The following is a 12,676-nucleotide window of genomic DNA, read 5'->3' as shown; positions in this document are numbered from 1 at the left end:
GCTCTGTCCCTGTGATCAGCTATAGAACTGAGAATGGCAGGAGCTACATCTCTTCCTTGGGTTCGTATGAATGTATTTCTTTGTGTGTGTATGTGCATATTAAGTAATTATCTTTCTTTTTTCCCTCTGATATAACATGAGATATATGAATAGTGTATGAATAGCTTTTAAACTCAAGTATGGAAGATAAAGGATTTTTAAAGTACACTGTTCCTTAGACAGATGAGAAATGAACATCACTGAAGTGGATAAAATGGCCCTTCATATCCTCTTTTAGGGAGATGGTTGGCATATTTTCAGCTGTATGAAGAAGAGCTGCATTATATTAGGTAGAAGCATGATTGTGCTATCTTCTTTATCTAGAAGTAAAACACAGTTAACAGTAGTATACATGATACCCAGTAAACAAGCAGTAGACTATGCTGGATTATTCTGTAGTCAAAGTGATTAAAGCTACTTCCCAGAATCCCCTTCCTTGAATGTTCCCAGGTGAGAGCTGGTGTCAGGAGGTGCTTGCCTGAGATTTGGGAGGTGGAAGCAAAGCAGCCCCCAGGAAGGGTAGCCTGCTAGTCACATATGGTCAGAGATATACGAGGAAGAGCCTGGTGGGCCCCAGCCTGCCCTGACTCTCGAAGGTTCTGCGTGCAGCCCAGACCTGGCCCCTCACCAGGCATTTGGCTATGTGCCCACAGAGGTGGTACCAAGCAAAGGTAAGCGCTCTCAGGAACTCCCCTGAGAGGCTCTCTCTGGAGGATGCAGGCTGCTCAGGTCCTCAGCTCTCCCTGCATGGCCGACTGGTTAGCAACTTCTCTGCTGATTCCCTAATGTTCCCTTCGGGCGCCAAGCTTTCCATTAAAACAAGCAGGCTAAAAACGAATGAACTTTGTATCCCCCTTCGGAAATTACAAAAACAAAACACACAAACAAAAAAAAAACAAAATAAACCCACAGAAAGTAGAAGGAAGGTGGGATGGTCAGAGACCTTCAGAAACATTCCCTATTTCTTCCTTCCGGATTCCTTTCGGGAAGCTCTTTCTGATCTCTTTGGAAGTCAGAAGTAACCAGGCTTTGGCCAATGAAACATGAGCAGAACTCTAGGTCTGTCTCCTGGCCGGGGCCATGTAAATGCCCATGTGAGGCCACACTGCACGTCCCTTTCCGTGGCGCAGTGATTACAAAAGCACTTGTCACGAGAAAGACAACTGCGGCCCCAGCTCTTGGAGCAGAACCTCCCTCCTGGCCAGGATGTGTGCACAAGAAATAAACCTCTGGCGTGTTGGGCCAAATTTGGGGTTTGGTAACCCATCAGAACCTCCAACATCTTCACTGATAACAAAAAATTAGTACATGAAATAGGGTGCCGCTCTGACAAAACCTAACGTGGATGGCACTGACCACTGCTAGGCAGCTGGAGGGGCAAGGACACTGTCATCAGAGACTGAAAAATGGCAGCCAAGTTAGCAAAGGCCCAACATAGATTTCTCGTTTATCTTGGAAGGCAAAAGACGCCCTAACAGAATTCTAAGTCTAGAGCAGGGCTCGGGAACTGTCTTCATAAAGAGCTAGATCATCGGTATTTGAGGCTTTACTTCGGCCACATGGTCTCAGTCACACCATTTAACTGCAGCCTGAGACCGGCCACACGTCACATGGAAATGACGGTCAGGCTACAGTGAATAAAACTTTATGAAATAAAAAATAGGCAGTGAGTCTGATCTGGTTTCTGGCCAGCATTTATAGACCCCCTACTCTAGAAGAGGTCATTGAACAAAATGTGACCAGCGTGGGTTCTCTGCTTTTGGCCACATGTGTTCACATAGCACAGGACAAACACAAGATCAGAAAACAACTGGTTGGTTAGAAGGAGGAATGAAGTAGAAGGAATACAGTCCAGAACCGTATGGATCTGTCAGAGGCAAGAGGGGAATGATTCAGCTTGTGTTCTAGGGTGAGAGGTGATTAAAAACTCCGCCATTGGGGACAACCATGCTCACTGCTGAAAAGTGGACGGATGGAGAGTGAAGTCCAGCGAAGAGTATGGTGCCAGGAAATCCCTTCAACTGGAAGGGAAAAGAGGACCAGAGGACTCAAACGGGCTCCAGGCAGGCGCCGGCTGAGAGAGAGTGAAGGGGGGAGAGGGAGAGAGAGATGGGGTGAGAAGGCAGAGGAATACAGCAAATCTAGCAAGTATGTCTTGAAAAGAATGACGATGACCACTGACAGACACCTGGATGGAGATGCCTGAAATTAAACAGATAAGAAGTTGAATACATCTTGAGAGATGTGTGTTTCCAAAAGAAATACCAGCCTGCGCTATGACTGTTCTAGATTTCAAGGGAATTCTGGTTTCTCTGTCTCTTGACAGGCAATGGGCAGAGACAACTGTTGAGTCCCCAAGTGGGGAAGGTTCCCCAACAATCAGCCCAGATGGGTTCAAGACCGTGATCAACAAGGGGAGCTTCAGAGGTCACAGAAAACAGCAGACAAGTGGACAATTTCCAGAGCAAGGGTCTGGGTCTAATGAAGAATCAGTTCTCAGCCCCGGGGTCAGGGGCCCTGGACCTGCCTGTCTGGAGACAGCATTGCTTGTGTTGTCCTTACTCGGAGGACTGACAAGGACAAAGGACAGTTCTTGGAAAGGTTAAAACAGAACAGACATCTGATGAGATTAAGAAAGGTAAAAAAGAAAGCAATAATGTTATAAATAAAAACTAAAGACAAAATATATGTAAATGAGAACAGTATTATCAATGCAAACCATTAAATTTGACAATTTGGATGAAAAGCAAAAATTCCTAGAACTATCTTATTGAAACTGACTCAAGAAATAAAGTTAGAAATACTGAACAATCCTTTTAGTATCAACCATACTGAAATGGAAGTTTTTAAATCTCCTTACAAAGAAAGCAACAAGCCCAGGTGTTCTCCAGGCCAATTCTATCAACTCTTCCCGACGTACCAAAAACTCTTAAACTCTTAAACTCTTAAAGAAAACTGAAAAAGAAGACATGCTTCCTGATTTATTTTATAAGACTAGCAAAACTTTAAAAAAAAAAAAGATAGTTCAAAGGAATATTCCAAACTCACTTAACAAAAAAATGTTATTTGCAAAACCCTTAATCAAAATGCTAGCACATCACATCCAACATTTTATAAGAGATGTCATGAAAATGCAGTTTGCCTTGGGAACATAAAAATTGTTAAATATTAGAAAATCTATAATTATCACTCATTACATTGAAAGATTAAAAAACAACTTAAAGAGCATATATGATCACTTCAATTTAGTAAAATTCAGCACCCAATCACATTTAAACTTTTTGTGTAAAGTGTAACAAAAGGAAATCTCAAAGGTTATCTACAAAACCATTATTATCCTAAATAAACTATGAAAGGACTCTCTTTAAAATTAGGAAAAAGGCAAGGGTACCCACAATCACCAATTCTGTCGATATAATATTAGAGTTCCTAGCCAGTGCAATAATATAAGAAATAGAAACGTAAGGCCTTTCTACTAGGAAAGAGAAAATAAAACTCTCATTATTTCAGGTGATATGATTACCTACATAGGAAACCTGAATCTGTATTTCACTTATTGGTTATAAAAAGGATAAAAGATAGCAAGTTATAGAATAACATATATAAACTTTACACTTCACTAAAGCACATAGATGAATAGGGAGATGCTCTGTTGCTCATGGATAGAAAAATTAGCTTATCATAAAATATCAATTCTAATCAATGAATCAATAGATTCAATATGACACCAACAAAATCCTAGTTGAGTTTTTCACATGGAGGTTGACATAAGATAACTAAAGTTTATAGAAAAGAAAAAAAGGTCAAGAGTAACCAAGAAACATTTAAAGGAGTTGAATGTTATTTGCCTTGCTTAATCTAAATACTGATTATAAAGCTCCAGTAATTATAGAGCTTGTGTGTGTGTGTGTGTGTGTGTGTACATGCAGGACTCAGGTATAAAAACAAACAAAACAAAACAAACTTAACCAATGCAACAGAACAGAGAACACATAACAAATCACTCATATACGCAATTTTGACATATGACAGATGTGAGGAAAGAAATAGTTAAAGTGATTAATATTCATTCACCTTAAGGAGAAAAATGCAAATGATCCCCATCACTACCTCACACCATATACATACAGTAATATATATCTATATCTATATACACATACAGTAACATATATATATCTCTATACATACACATGTATGTATATGATAAAATGGACAAAAAGAAAAGCAACAGAAAAAGTGCAGTATGAAGGTTACTTCTGAAGGCAGGCAAGGGAAGAGGACAGGAGCGACATACAGACTAAAATATGTTACTGGACATATTCCAGTTTGGACTGGGTTCAGGGGTGTTTATTTTAATATAATAAATAAGGAAGCCAGATAGAGATTGATGAAAATTTTGCTTAAAAATCAAAGAATCAAATTAGTGAAATGAAAAATCCCATTCTGTGTACCTAAAGTCCAATTCTGAAGAACGTGGCTCTTACATGTGTGACTTAACTGCAAGCCGATGACAGGAAAGGATTAGACATTTGATCCACCATATGTCTGAGACTCTTACCTCTTTCATTTGTATTCACCTGATTCCTTTATTCTCTGAATGTTTAACATCATTACTGATCCTAGTAGTGAACTAGTCTAGAATGTTGTTTCCTTTATGATGTCCGCAGATCACTAGTAGCTTGAAATCTTACTTTGCCCTTTATTTTTTATATAGCTTTAAAAAATAATAATACAGACATTTAAAACACACACACAATAATTCGGTCTTGGGGGTGGGAACGTAGAAATAAGAGCCAGAGCCTTTGAGCTCTGGCTTGTTGTAGCTGTAACGTCCTAACATCATCACGTCTGAGGGGCAGTAAAGGACATTAGTGGAATGGGTAGAAGCTCTAATTTCAAGACCTTGCAGTCAAGGCCCCGTTCCAAAAGTACCGACCCACAATCTTCTCCACCAGGAACCTCCTGTAAGTGGTGACCTTAGAGACTTGATCTATTCACAGGATTTTCTCTGGCAATAACCATCTTGAGAAATCTCAGGAATTTCAGTGTTCCAAAAACAAACGATTGTACTTTATGTCTGTATGTTTCAAATACAATAAATTATTCATCCAATGTATTTTAATTGTGTTAATAATTGACAATTCCCATTTCTAGCACCAAGTTTCTTAGAAGTGATTTGGTTCGATTCTAAGATACAAAGGGCCCCATGTATCCCTAAGAGCCTCGACCCAGGTCCATATTCTTATTATATCTTGGCACCATTGTTCTAGAAACCTGGGCAAAGTCAGAAAACTAGTTGGCAGTAACTCACAATGATGAGTTCCCATTACTGCTTCCGTCACTCTCTCACCTGAGTATGGCTTCTGGGGTCAGAATCGTGAGCCCAAGGAAAAGCAAGAACAAAAAAAAATTATTTACAACATGGCCAGCAACGGCTGGACTCATGAAGTTTTCTTTAGAACTTCTCCTTTTTCCCTTCCCTGTGATTTTTTTTTTTTTTTTAATTGTATCCTTATACAAAGAGGGCAGAGAAGCAACATTGGCCACGCCTCAATTTGGTCAAAATAGGAAACACCTGAGCTAGCCCAACAATCCTTTTCTCTCCTCCTAAATGCACCTGGTGGTTGCAAACCAGAATTTTCTAGGGGTGTGTCAATTTTCTGGTTTAAAACCAAGAAATCACATCGTAAATATCTAATTACTCTTGGTAATTTTATGTACCATTATCGAAAGCTATCAAAATTGAGAAATATGGAGGGCAATATGTCAATGTGGCATGAATTTTAGTGCTAGAAAATAAAAAAACTTATGTCAAAATGTGACATTTAATTAATCTATGCTTCTCCATCTGTGTTTAGTAACTCGAAGTTTATGCACAACATTTATCAGATAAACAGAAACACATCCCCTGCTCTTTCATACCCAGATTTAAAAATCTTAGTACTCGTGTGGTTTTCAGCCAGAAATACATCTAGAGGAGACCCTGACAAGGAAAACCCTCTGTGGTACAAAGATACCAGTAACAGTGACCTACGTTTGTTTTGGGTGTAATCTGCACCAGGCACTGCGCTAAATGTTCATATGATCAAACCTTCTTAACGCCCCACGGAGCTCCCCGAGCCTGGCTGGGCTACTTGTGCTATTTCACAGACAAAGCATCTGAGCCTATGGCAGATAAATGAATTTGCCAGAACACACGCTAAGTGCCAAAGCTAACCCTGATCCAGGCCTATCAGCAAAGTTCCACGCTGTGAACTGGTAGGCTACGCAATGGAAATACCAGCCACAAAGGAAACCGGACCTCTACCATAAATTTTACATTCGCTCACGAGGCACCTCCGCTAGGGCTAGTGTCCTGGTAAGTACGGGGAACTCTCGGCTTCTGCCCAGAAAGAACTAACCATTAGTTGAGGAGACAAGGCAAGCTCACAAAACTATTCTGGACGTCAGACAGTAAAGCAATGGTGAAATGATACAGAGCTCAAGCGCTTTGCAGGCGTCAGAGGGAGAAACCCACACGGATGGGAACACGCAGCAAAGGACAGACTGTTGAAGCTCAAGACAGAGAAGCTGAATAAGCAGTTCAGAGAGGAAGAGGCTTCCGGGGGAGGGCAGCCACTCAGGGACACTGCGGAGCTGGAGGGGGCCAGATGCGGCTGCTCTCAGCCCCTGGGGTCCAGGCTTACAGGTCACCCTAGGGAGGGCAGCAGGAGTTGAAGGATGACATCAGTGCATCAGAGATGAGCCACTTTCTGCTGGAGCTCCACCGGGGGGGAGGGGGGATGCCAATCCCAGAGCTGGTCCCAGGAGGCACTCAGTAAACAGCAGTGAAGGAGAATGAGTGAAGTCCAATGAACGGTGCCCAATGCCAATATCAAGTCATAGAAAGGACTAGTGGACGAGCGGATTATTCGCAGACACCCAGTGTAGACTCCACCCCTAGCCATTACTGATCAAACATATCAAAGTGATTAATATCGCCAACAAACACCTTTAACAGAGTGATAACATAGTGGTGCTAATAGTATTATTACCTCTTAAATAGAATGATTTTAAAATATCGGTAAGAATCTGGAAATTTCACACATCAATCAATCGGAATGATTTACATGCCACAGTATTTATGCCAGTGACTTCTCAGACAACAAAAGCACAGCCACAGATGTATCTTCTGCTTAATGGGAAAGACACTGGGAATATTCAGCTAATGAAAATAAATGACGCCCACCTCACTGAGCTCATCGTCAGGAAGCATCTCCACCAAGATTTGTTTAAACATTAAAAGAGAAAAGCAGTGAAGTATAACTCCATCACACAGAATGACGGCTGAGGACATTCACATCAGGCTGAAATCTCAACAGGGAAACTGCCATTGTGCCAGGACTGGAGCTAGGAATTCTAGATCTGCATCGGTCTCCAAGAAAGCTCCCAAGGAAAAGCCAAGCACCCTGCATCCAGCCCCAGCAATGCACCTGGGAGACCCTGAAGAAATGAGCTCACCTCTCTGGGTCTCAGTGTCCTCATCTAGAATGAGTTCGTCTCAGCTTTAACGCTGTGTGACATATTCCTTCATAGCAACAATAAAAATGCAACAACAAAAGACCCAGTAGCTCCTGGGGGTATGTTCCGTGCCAGGCATAACTCTAACTGCTTCACACGGACTAATCCGGACCATGGCCTAAGAAGGCAGGTACCATTCTATTTTACAAACAAGGAAACTGAGGCACAGAGCGTTCAACAATTCGCCGAAGATCACAGAGATGGAAAGGGACAAAGCCAAAGGGTCAATGGAGAGAGACACTCTTAACCATTACCCTCTCTGCCTTTTTTAAAGGGAGAAGAGTAGGTACTGTGCAGATATTTCATTATGCATTTTAATATCCCAAGGATGCTTCCAAAGCCTTGTTAGCCCTCTAAAAGGCAACCACCTTTTCTGCAGAAAATTACAGTTTTTTCTTTATCTTTTGTTTATACCACAGTTAAATTATAACTAAAATGACTTGTGAATTACTGGTTGCAATTACAAACACCCGCCATGTAAGATTTTCCTGTATGCACAGAAATCTGCAGGAAGGTGTATCTTTAGCTACCTCTACTCCAATTCCTATTAACATGCACTACTTCCCATGCACCCCCAGAATTATGAGACTGGAGAAGTATGCACAGAATTTCCTGCTCCTTGGAGGAGATGCCAGACGTATTTAGCTGCCTTCTCCAGCCTTCACCCGCCAAGAAAAGGGTGAAGGATTGAGTTTCTCCCTATTGATATCTTTCCACCCACTGGGGTCACTGAAATATTGTCTGGAATAATAAAGCCAATTTCCCTGTAAAATGACTGGGTTTGGAAGGATTAAAATTCTTTTTCCATGTATAGCTAAAAGAATCACTGATATATCTGCCCCTAGAAAAAAATACCCAGTGCTGGAAAATTGATTTGGAATGACAAGCACTTACGGTTATTGTTTGAAAGACTCCCTCACCAAGTCATGTAAAAGCAAGAAAGGAGATCATATTCTTAGTCAAAATCATGCATGTTACATATTTAATCAAAGTACATATGCTTATATGGATTTCAATATCAAACTCAAACAAAAAATCTATTTTATTGCAATATCTGACTATTTAAAATTTATGGGAGCAAAAGTTTTCCATTCCGGTTGAAATATTAACTATTTCTAATCATAAATTTTAGCTAAAACAAATCTGGATGGAGCCGGCTGGTATTTTGACAAAGTGAAAAATTTATGTCAACTTTCCTAACAATGGCAGGCCAATTTTGAGAAAAGCATGCTGATTTGGGACATAATAAACGAGACAGGATTTAATGCTAATAGACAGTTTCCATGCACTTAGTAATGAGAACCAGCCCTGAAAAGTGAAGTGACCTCATAAGACTTAGAACTCAAAGTCTGGTCTCATTAGTTCCAAGTTTTCTGATGCCAGGTGTCAAGTTTTTTTTGCCAATCATGCCCTGTACTATCATTAAAATGTCCATGAAAAGCAACAGAAAATATTTTTCATATTATTAATCAAAATGTTAAAATTCGGGGTGCCTGGGTGGCTCAGTCGTTAAGCGTCTACCTTCAGCTCAGGTCATGATCCCAGGGTCCTGGGACCGACCCCCACATCAGGCTCCTTGCTCGGCAGGGAGCCTGCTTCTCCCTCTCCCACTCCCCCTGCTTCTATTCCCTCTCTCGCTGTCTCTCTCCCTCTCTCTGTCAAATAAATAAATAAAATCTTAAAAAAAAAAAAAGTTAAAATTCAAGACATCCTATCAGGTGTCCTATTTATTTCATGTCCAGATAATTCCTAACAAATATGGAGTTAAAGCTATTGAATAGCTTAGAAAAACAAAAACAAAAAAAACCCTACTTAATAGCTTTTTATGTAGAAAAATAATGAAGTGAGATGAAGTTTCAATTCAGAATTTATTTTGACAGTATAATAAAAATACTTCAAGAACTACTTTAACTTCAAGATCAACTGCTACAGATTCATGGACTGATCCTAAGTAGAAATTAAGGGAAATCGGTTTGTGAATAATGTCAATTAGGGAGACACTAAGTCAAGACAAAACTTACTGCTTTCTTTTTGAACAGCTATATCAAATCACTTCATACAAAGGCAATTACATACAGCAAAACATCACTATGTACTTGGACGATGCCGAGATCATTTTGTGATCCAAATGTTCTAGGAGAGGATGGATGGGCGTTAAGAATATTGCCAGACTTTTTCTACTACAAGAACTGATGGAAGTCTAATAGAAACCAAAATCAGGCAGATTCATGGGAAAGAAGAAATCTGTCCAAGATTTCAGGCAGCAAAAATAGATCTGCCGAGCTCCTGAATTACATCAGAGCCCAGCTATTCTTGTAAAGCGCTCGAAGGTGGAACCCTGGCCCAGCCCCAAGCGACTATTTCCATCTTCCCAAGGTAGCTGAGCCCTGGTCAGTCTGAGACATGAACTCACCCCACTTGGTGTGAACACAGCTCTACCTGAACACCATCAATGCTCCATCTTTGACTGTGTGAACGGAGAGAATTTTTTGGAAAGTGGAACTGCTATTTATGATATTACTAAAAGCAAAAGAGAAACAAGCTGTCCAGAGCTCAGAACTGTCCCAGTCCTTCCCAAAGTCCGGTATCCAAAGATAATTATGCCCATTGTTTCCAGGGGTTTCCCACCTCCCACTTGGCCCTGCAGCCCCAGTCCCCACCCGAAGGGAGCCTCTCTACCAGCCCCAGTCATACTCCCTGATTCTAGAACATTTCTGCATAGCTCCTCACCTCAAAAGATTGACATAGCAGTCAGTCTGTGGACCAGGTATAGCAAAGAATAGTCCATTCTGTTGCCTCTGGACATCATCCTGGGCTACAGCCATGCCATGGTAAATGTACTTAAAACAATTCAGCTGAATGCCAGGAAAGTGTGGAAAGGTTGATTTCTCAAGGAAAATTAAAGATGCCTGGATAAACTTTTAAAAGGATACCACTCAGCACGTGCACCACGTGAAATGGAACATAAAGGAATTGTATAAAGGAAGACAAATCCAAAGCTCGAAACAACTCAGAGAAGGGTGCTCTTAGCTGGACTACAAGGAATCTCAGATCTCTTCAAGAACATCGACATCAATACGGTTTAAGAAATTAGAGATCTATACCATAGAAAAAAAGTAGTGTGTATTGGAGATGTGAACTTCGCCCTTGTCTTTAAATATATTAATGGTGCTATAAATAGGCCATCACCTGCTCCTCCTTTTCCATTTGGAAGAGAACAAGCCAGAAGGGTTTGAATTACAGATTCAACAGAATCACAAGCAGCAATGTCCTGGCAGAACAGATCTCCAGGGGAACTGACATGTTTTCTTCCCTGCAAGTACAGAAATGAAAAGGAGACGCTTTTTAGAGACCCAGCTTCCAGCCTTAAAAGTGGTGAAGAGAGATCAAGATGGCATTCCAGGCAGCATTCGAGGCTGATTACAAGGGTGTGAGGACTGCCTTGAACTCACACCCAGAATACAGGATCAAAAGGTGCTCACGACTTTATGTGTTACTCTGTTAAGAACCAGTTCTCGATCTGTGGCATCATTATCTCCTACATTCTACTTTTTATTCTTACCGAATTCCACCAGGAGACAGCACTTCTTTAGTAGTGGGGGGGGGGGGGAGAACTTTACTTTTTAAAGAACCCTATGATGATAACAAGTTTTCCCATGCATAATAATTGAGTACCATCTGGCTCAGGATATCAGAAACAAACTGCCAAACACGAAGGACAGCTATTTTTCACACTTGGTGAAATATAACCAAACTACCATTTCTTAGCTTGGTGGACACGAATATAGGTGCATGCTTATATTCTGAGCTAGAAAATCTATCATTCAGTAGAGACATCCCCAGATCAACCGCTGACCAAAAATATCTCCCTGGATAATCGATGCCTGGCACAATGTGCACATACATAATCATCAGAGGCAGTGCAAAAGTTTGAGCCACACAACCAGAATGATCGGTAACAGGAAGTTTACCGCCATCTACAGATTTTTCCCTCACTGCTCAAGGAAGCGAGCCAAGGATTCCTGCTTGAAAAATATAAATTGGCAAAACTGGCATCAGCTGTTGAGTTGCATTATGCTCCCAGTGATGAAAGACACTTTAATAACCTGCACAAAACAGTAAACACGATTAACTAGCTCTCTAGAAACAGGAAATCGGGGGTCCATCAGCGCTTGCTAACAGGCTCAGAGCATGAGGACTCACAACAGGTCAACACCCCGTCTCTTTCTGTCTATGGCACTAAACACACACAGACTGCAAGGCAAAATGTACAATAATATCCTTTTTTTCATTGCCCTCGCCATTAACCACTTTCCCAAGGCAGGCTTTGGAGAGTTAAGGAGCAATCCAAACTAAAGCGCCTGCTGCGGGGCCATGCAGTGGCCTCGAGCAGCAGCCCGCCGGTCGCTCCTGGAGCAGATGTTGCGGGCAGCGGCGCGGGGAGGAAGGCGCAGCGGGCTCGGCCAGCGGATGCGCGGAGCCGGGGAAGGCACACGCCCTGTCCGTCCACCTGGGGAACACCCCGGCAACTTTATTTTGGGCAGAACCTGCCAGGGAAACTTTTCTCTCGCCCGCAGCCCTTGCGAGCCGGGCCGGCCGCGGGCGGGCAGGAGAGGCCGGGAGCTGCGGGCCGAGGGGCCGCCCCCGGCGGGACGCGGCTCGCCAGGCTGGGTCCCTGTCGTCTCGGGACCGGGACAGCGCGGGGCAGATCCCGCGGGGAGGCCACTCACCAGCCGGAGCGCGAAGAAGACGGCGAGCAGGGCGAGGCAGGCGCCCATGACGATGAGCAGCAGGAAGACGATGAGCGGGTGCTGCTGGCTCATGCAGTAGTAGGACTCGTACAGCCAGTCCCGGGACCGCTGCAGCCCGTCGCCGCCGCCCGCCGCCGCCGCCTCGGCGCGGTCCCGCAGGTAGCGGCGGCGCCGCATCGCCTCCCGCCACATCGGGCCGGCTCGCGGGGCTGCGCCGCCCGCGTCCCACCCCCGCGCCGCCTCGGCCGGCCGGGCTGCCGCGCTCGGAGCTGCGCGCAGGGGCCTCCGGCGCGGGCGGAGCTCGGCGCCCCGGGCTGGGCGCGCTG

The 12,676-nt window shown here is 43.1% G+C and overlaps 1 protein-coding gene across 2 annotated transcripts in view; it reads right to left on the bottom strand.

The window, feature by feature from the left end:
• ADCY2 (adenylate cyclase 2) overlaps positions 1–12,676 on the bottom strand; it is a 394,262-nt gene that overhangs the window by 380,612 nt on the left and 974 nt on the right. The window contains exon 1 of one of the 2 annotated variants that reach the window (XM_032415327.1): positions 12,330–12,542. The exons of the other annotated variant lie outside the window; for it this stretch is intronic. Coding sequence (XP_032271218.1) covers positions 12,330–12,542 — 213 coding nt within the window. Of the gene's footprint in view, positions 1–12,329; positions 12,543–12,676 lie in introns of those variants that run through there. 2 annotated transcript variants of the gene reach the window in all.

The sequence above is a fragment of the Phoca vitulina genome, unplaced genomic scaffold (assembly GCF_004348235.1).
Source record: "Phoca vitulina isolate PV1807 unplaced genomic scaffold, GSC_HSeal_1.0 scaffold17, whole genome shotgun sequence".
In the NCBI taxonomy this organism is placed as follows: domain Eukaryota; kingdom Metazoa; phylum Chordata; class Mammalia; order Carnivora; family Phocidae; genus Phoca; species Phoca vitulina.
The sequence above is the reverse complement of the archived record's forward strand: the minus strand, read 5'-3'. Positions and strand labels throughout refer to the sequence as shown.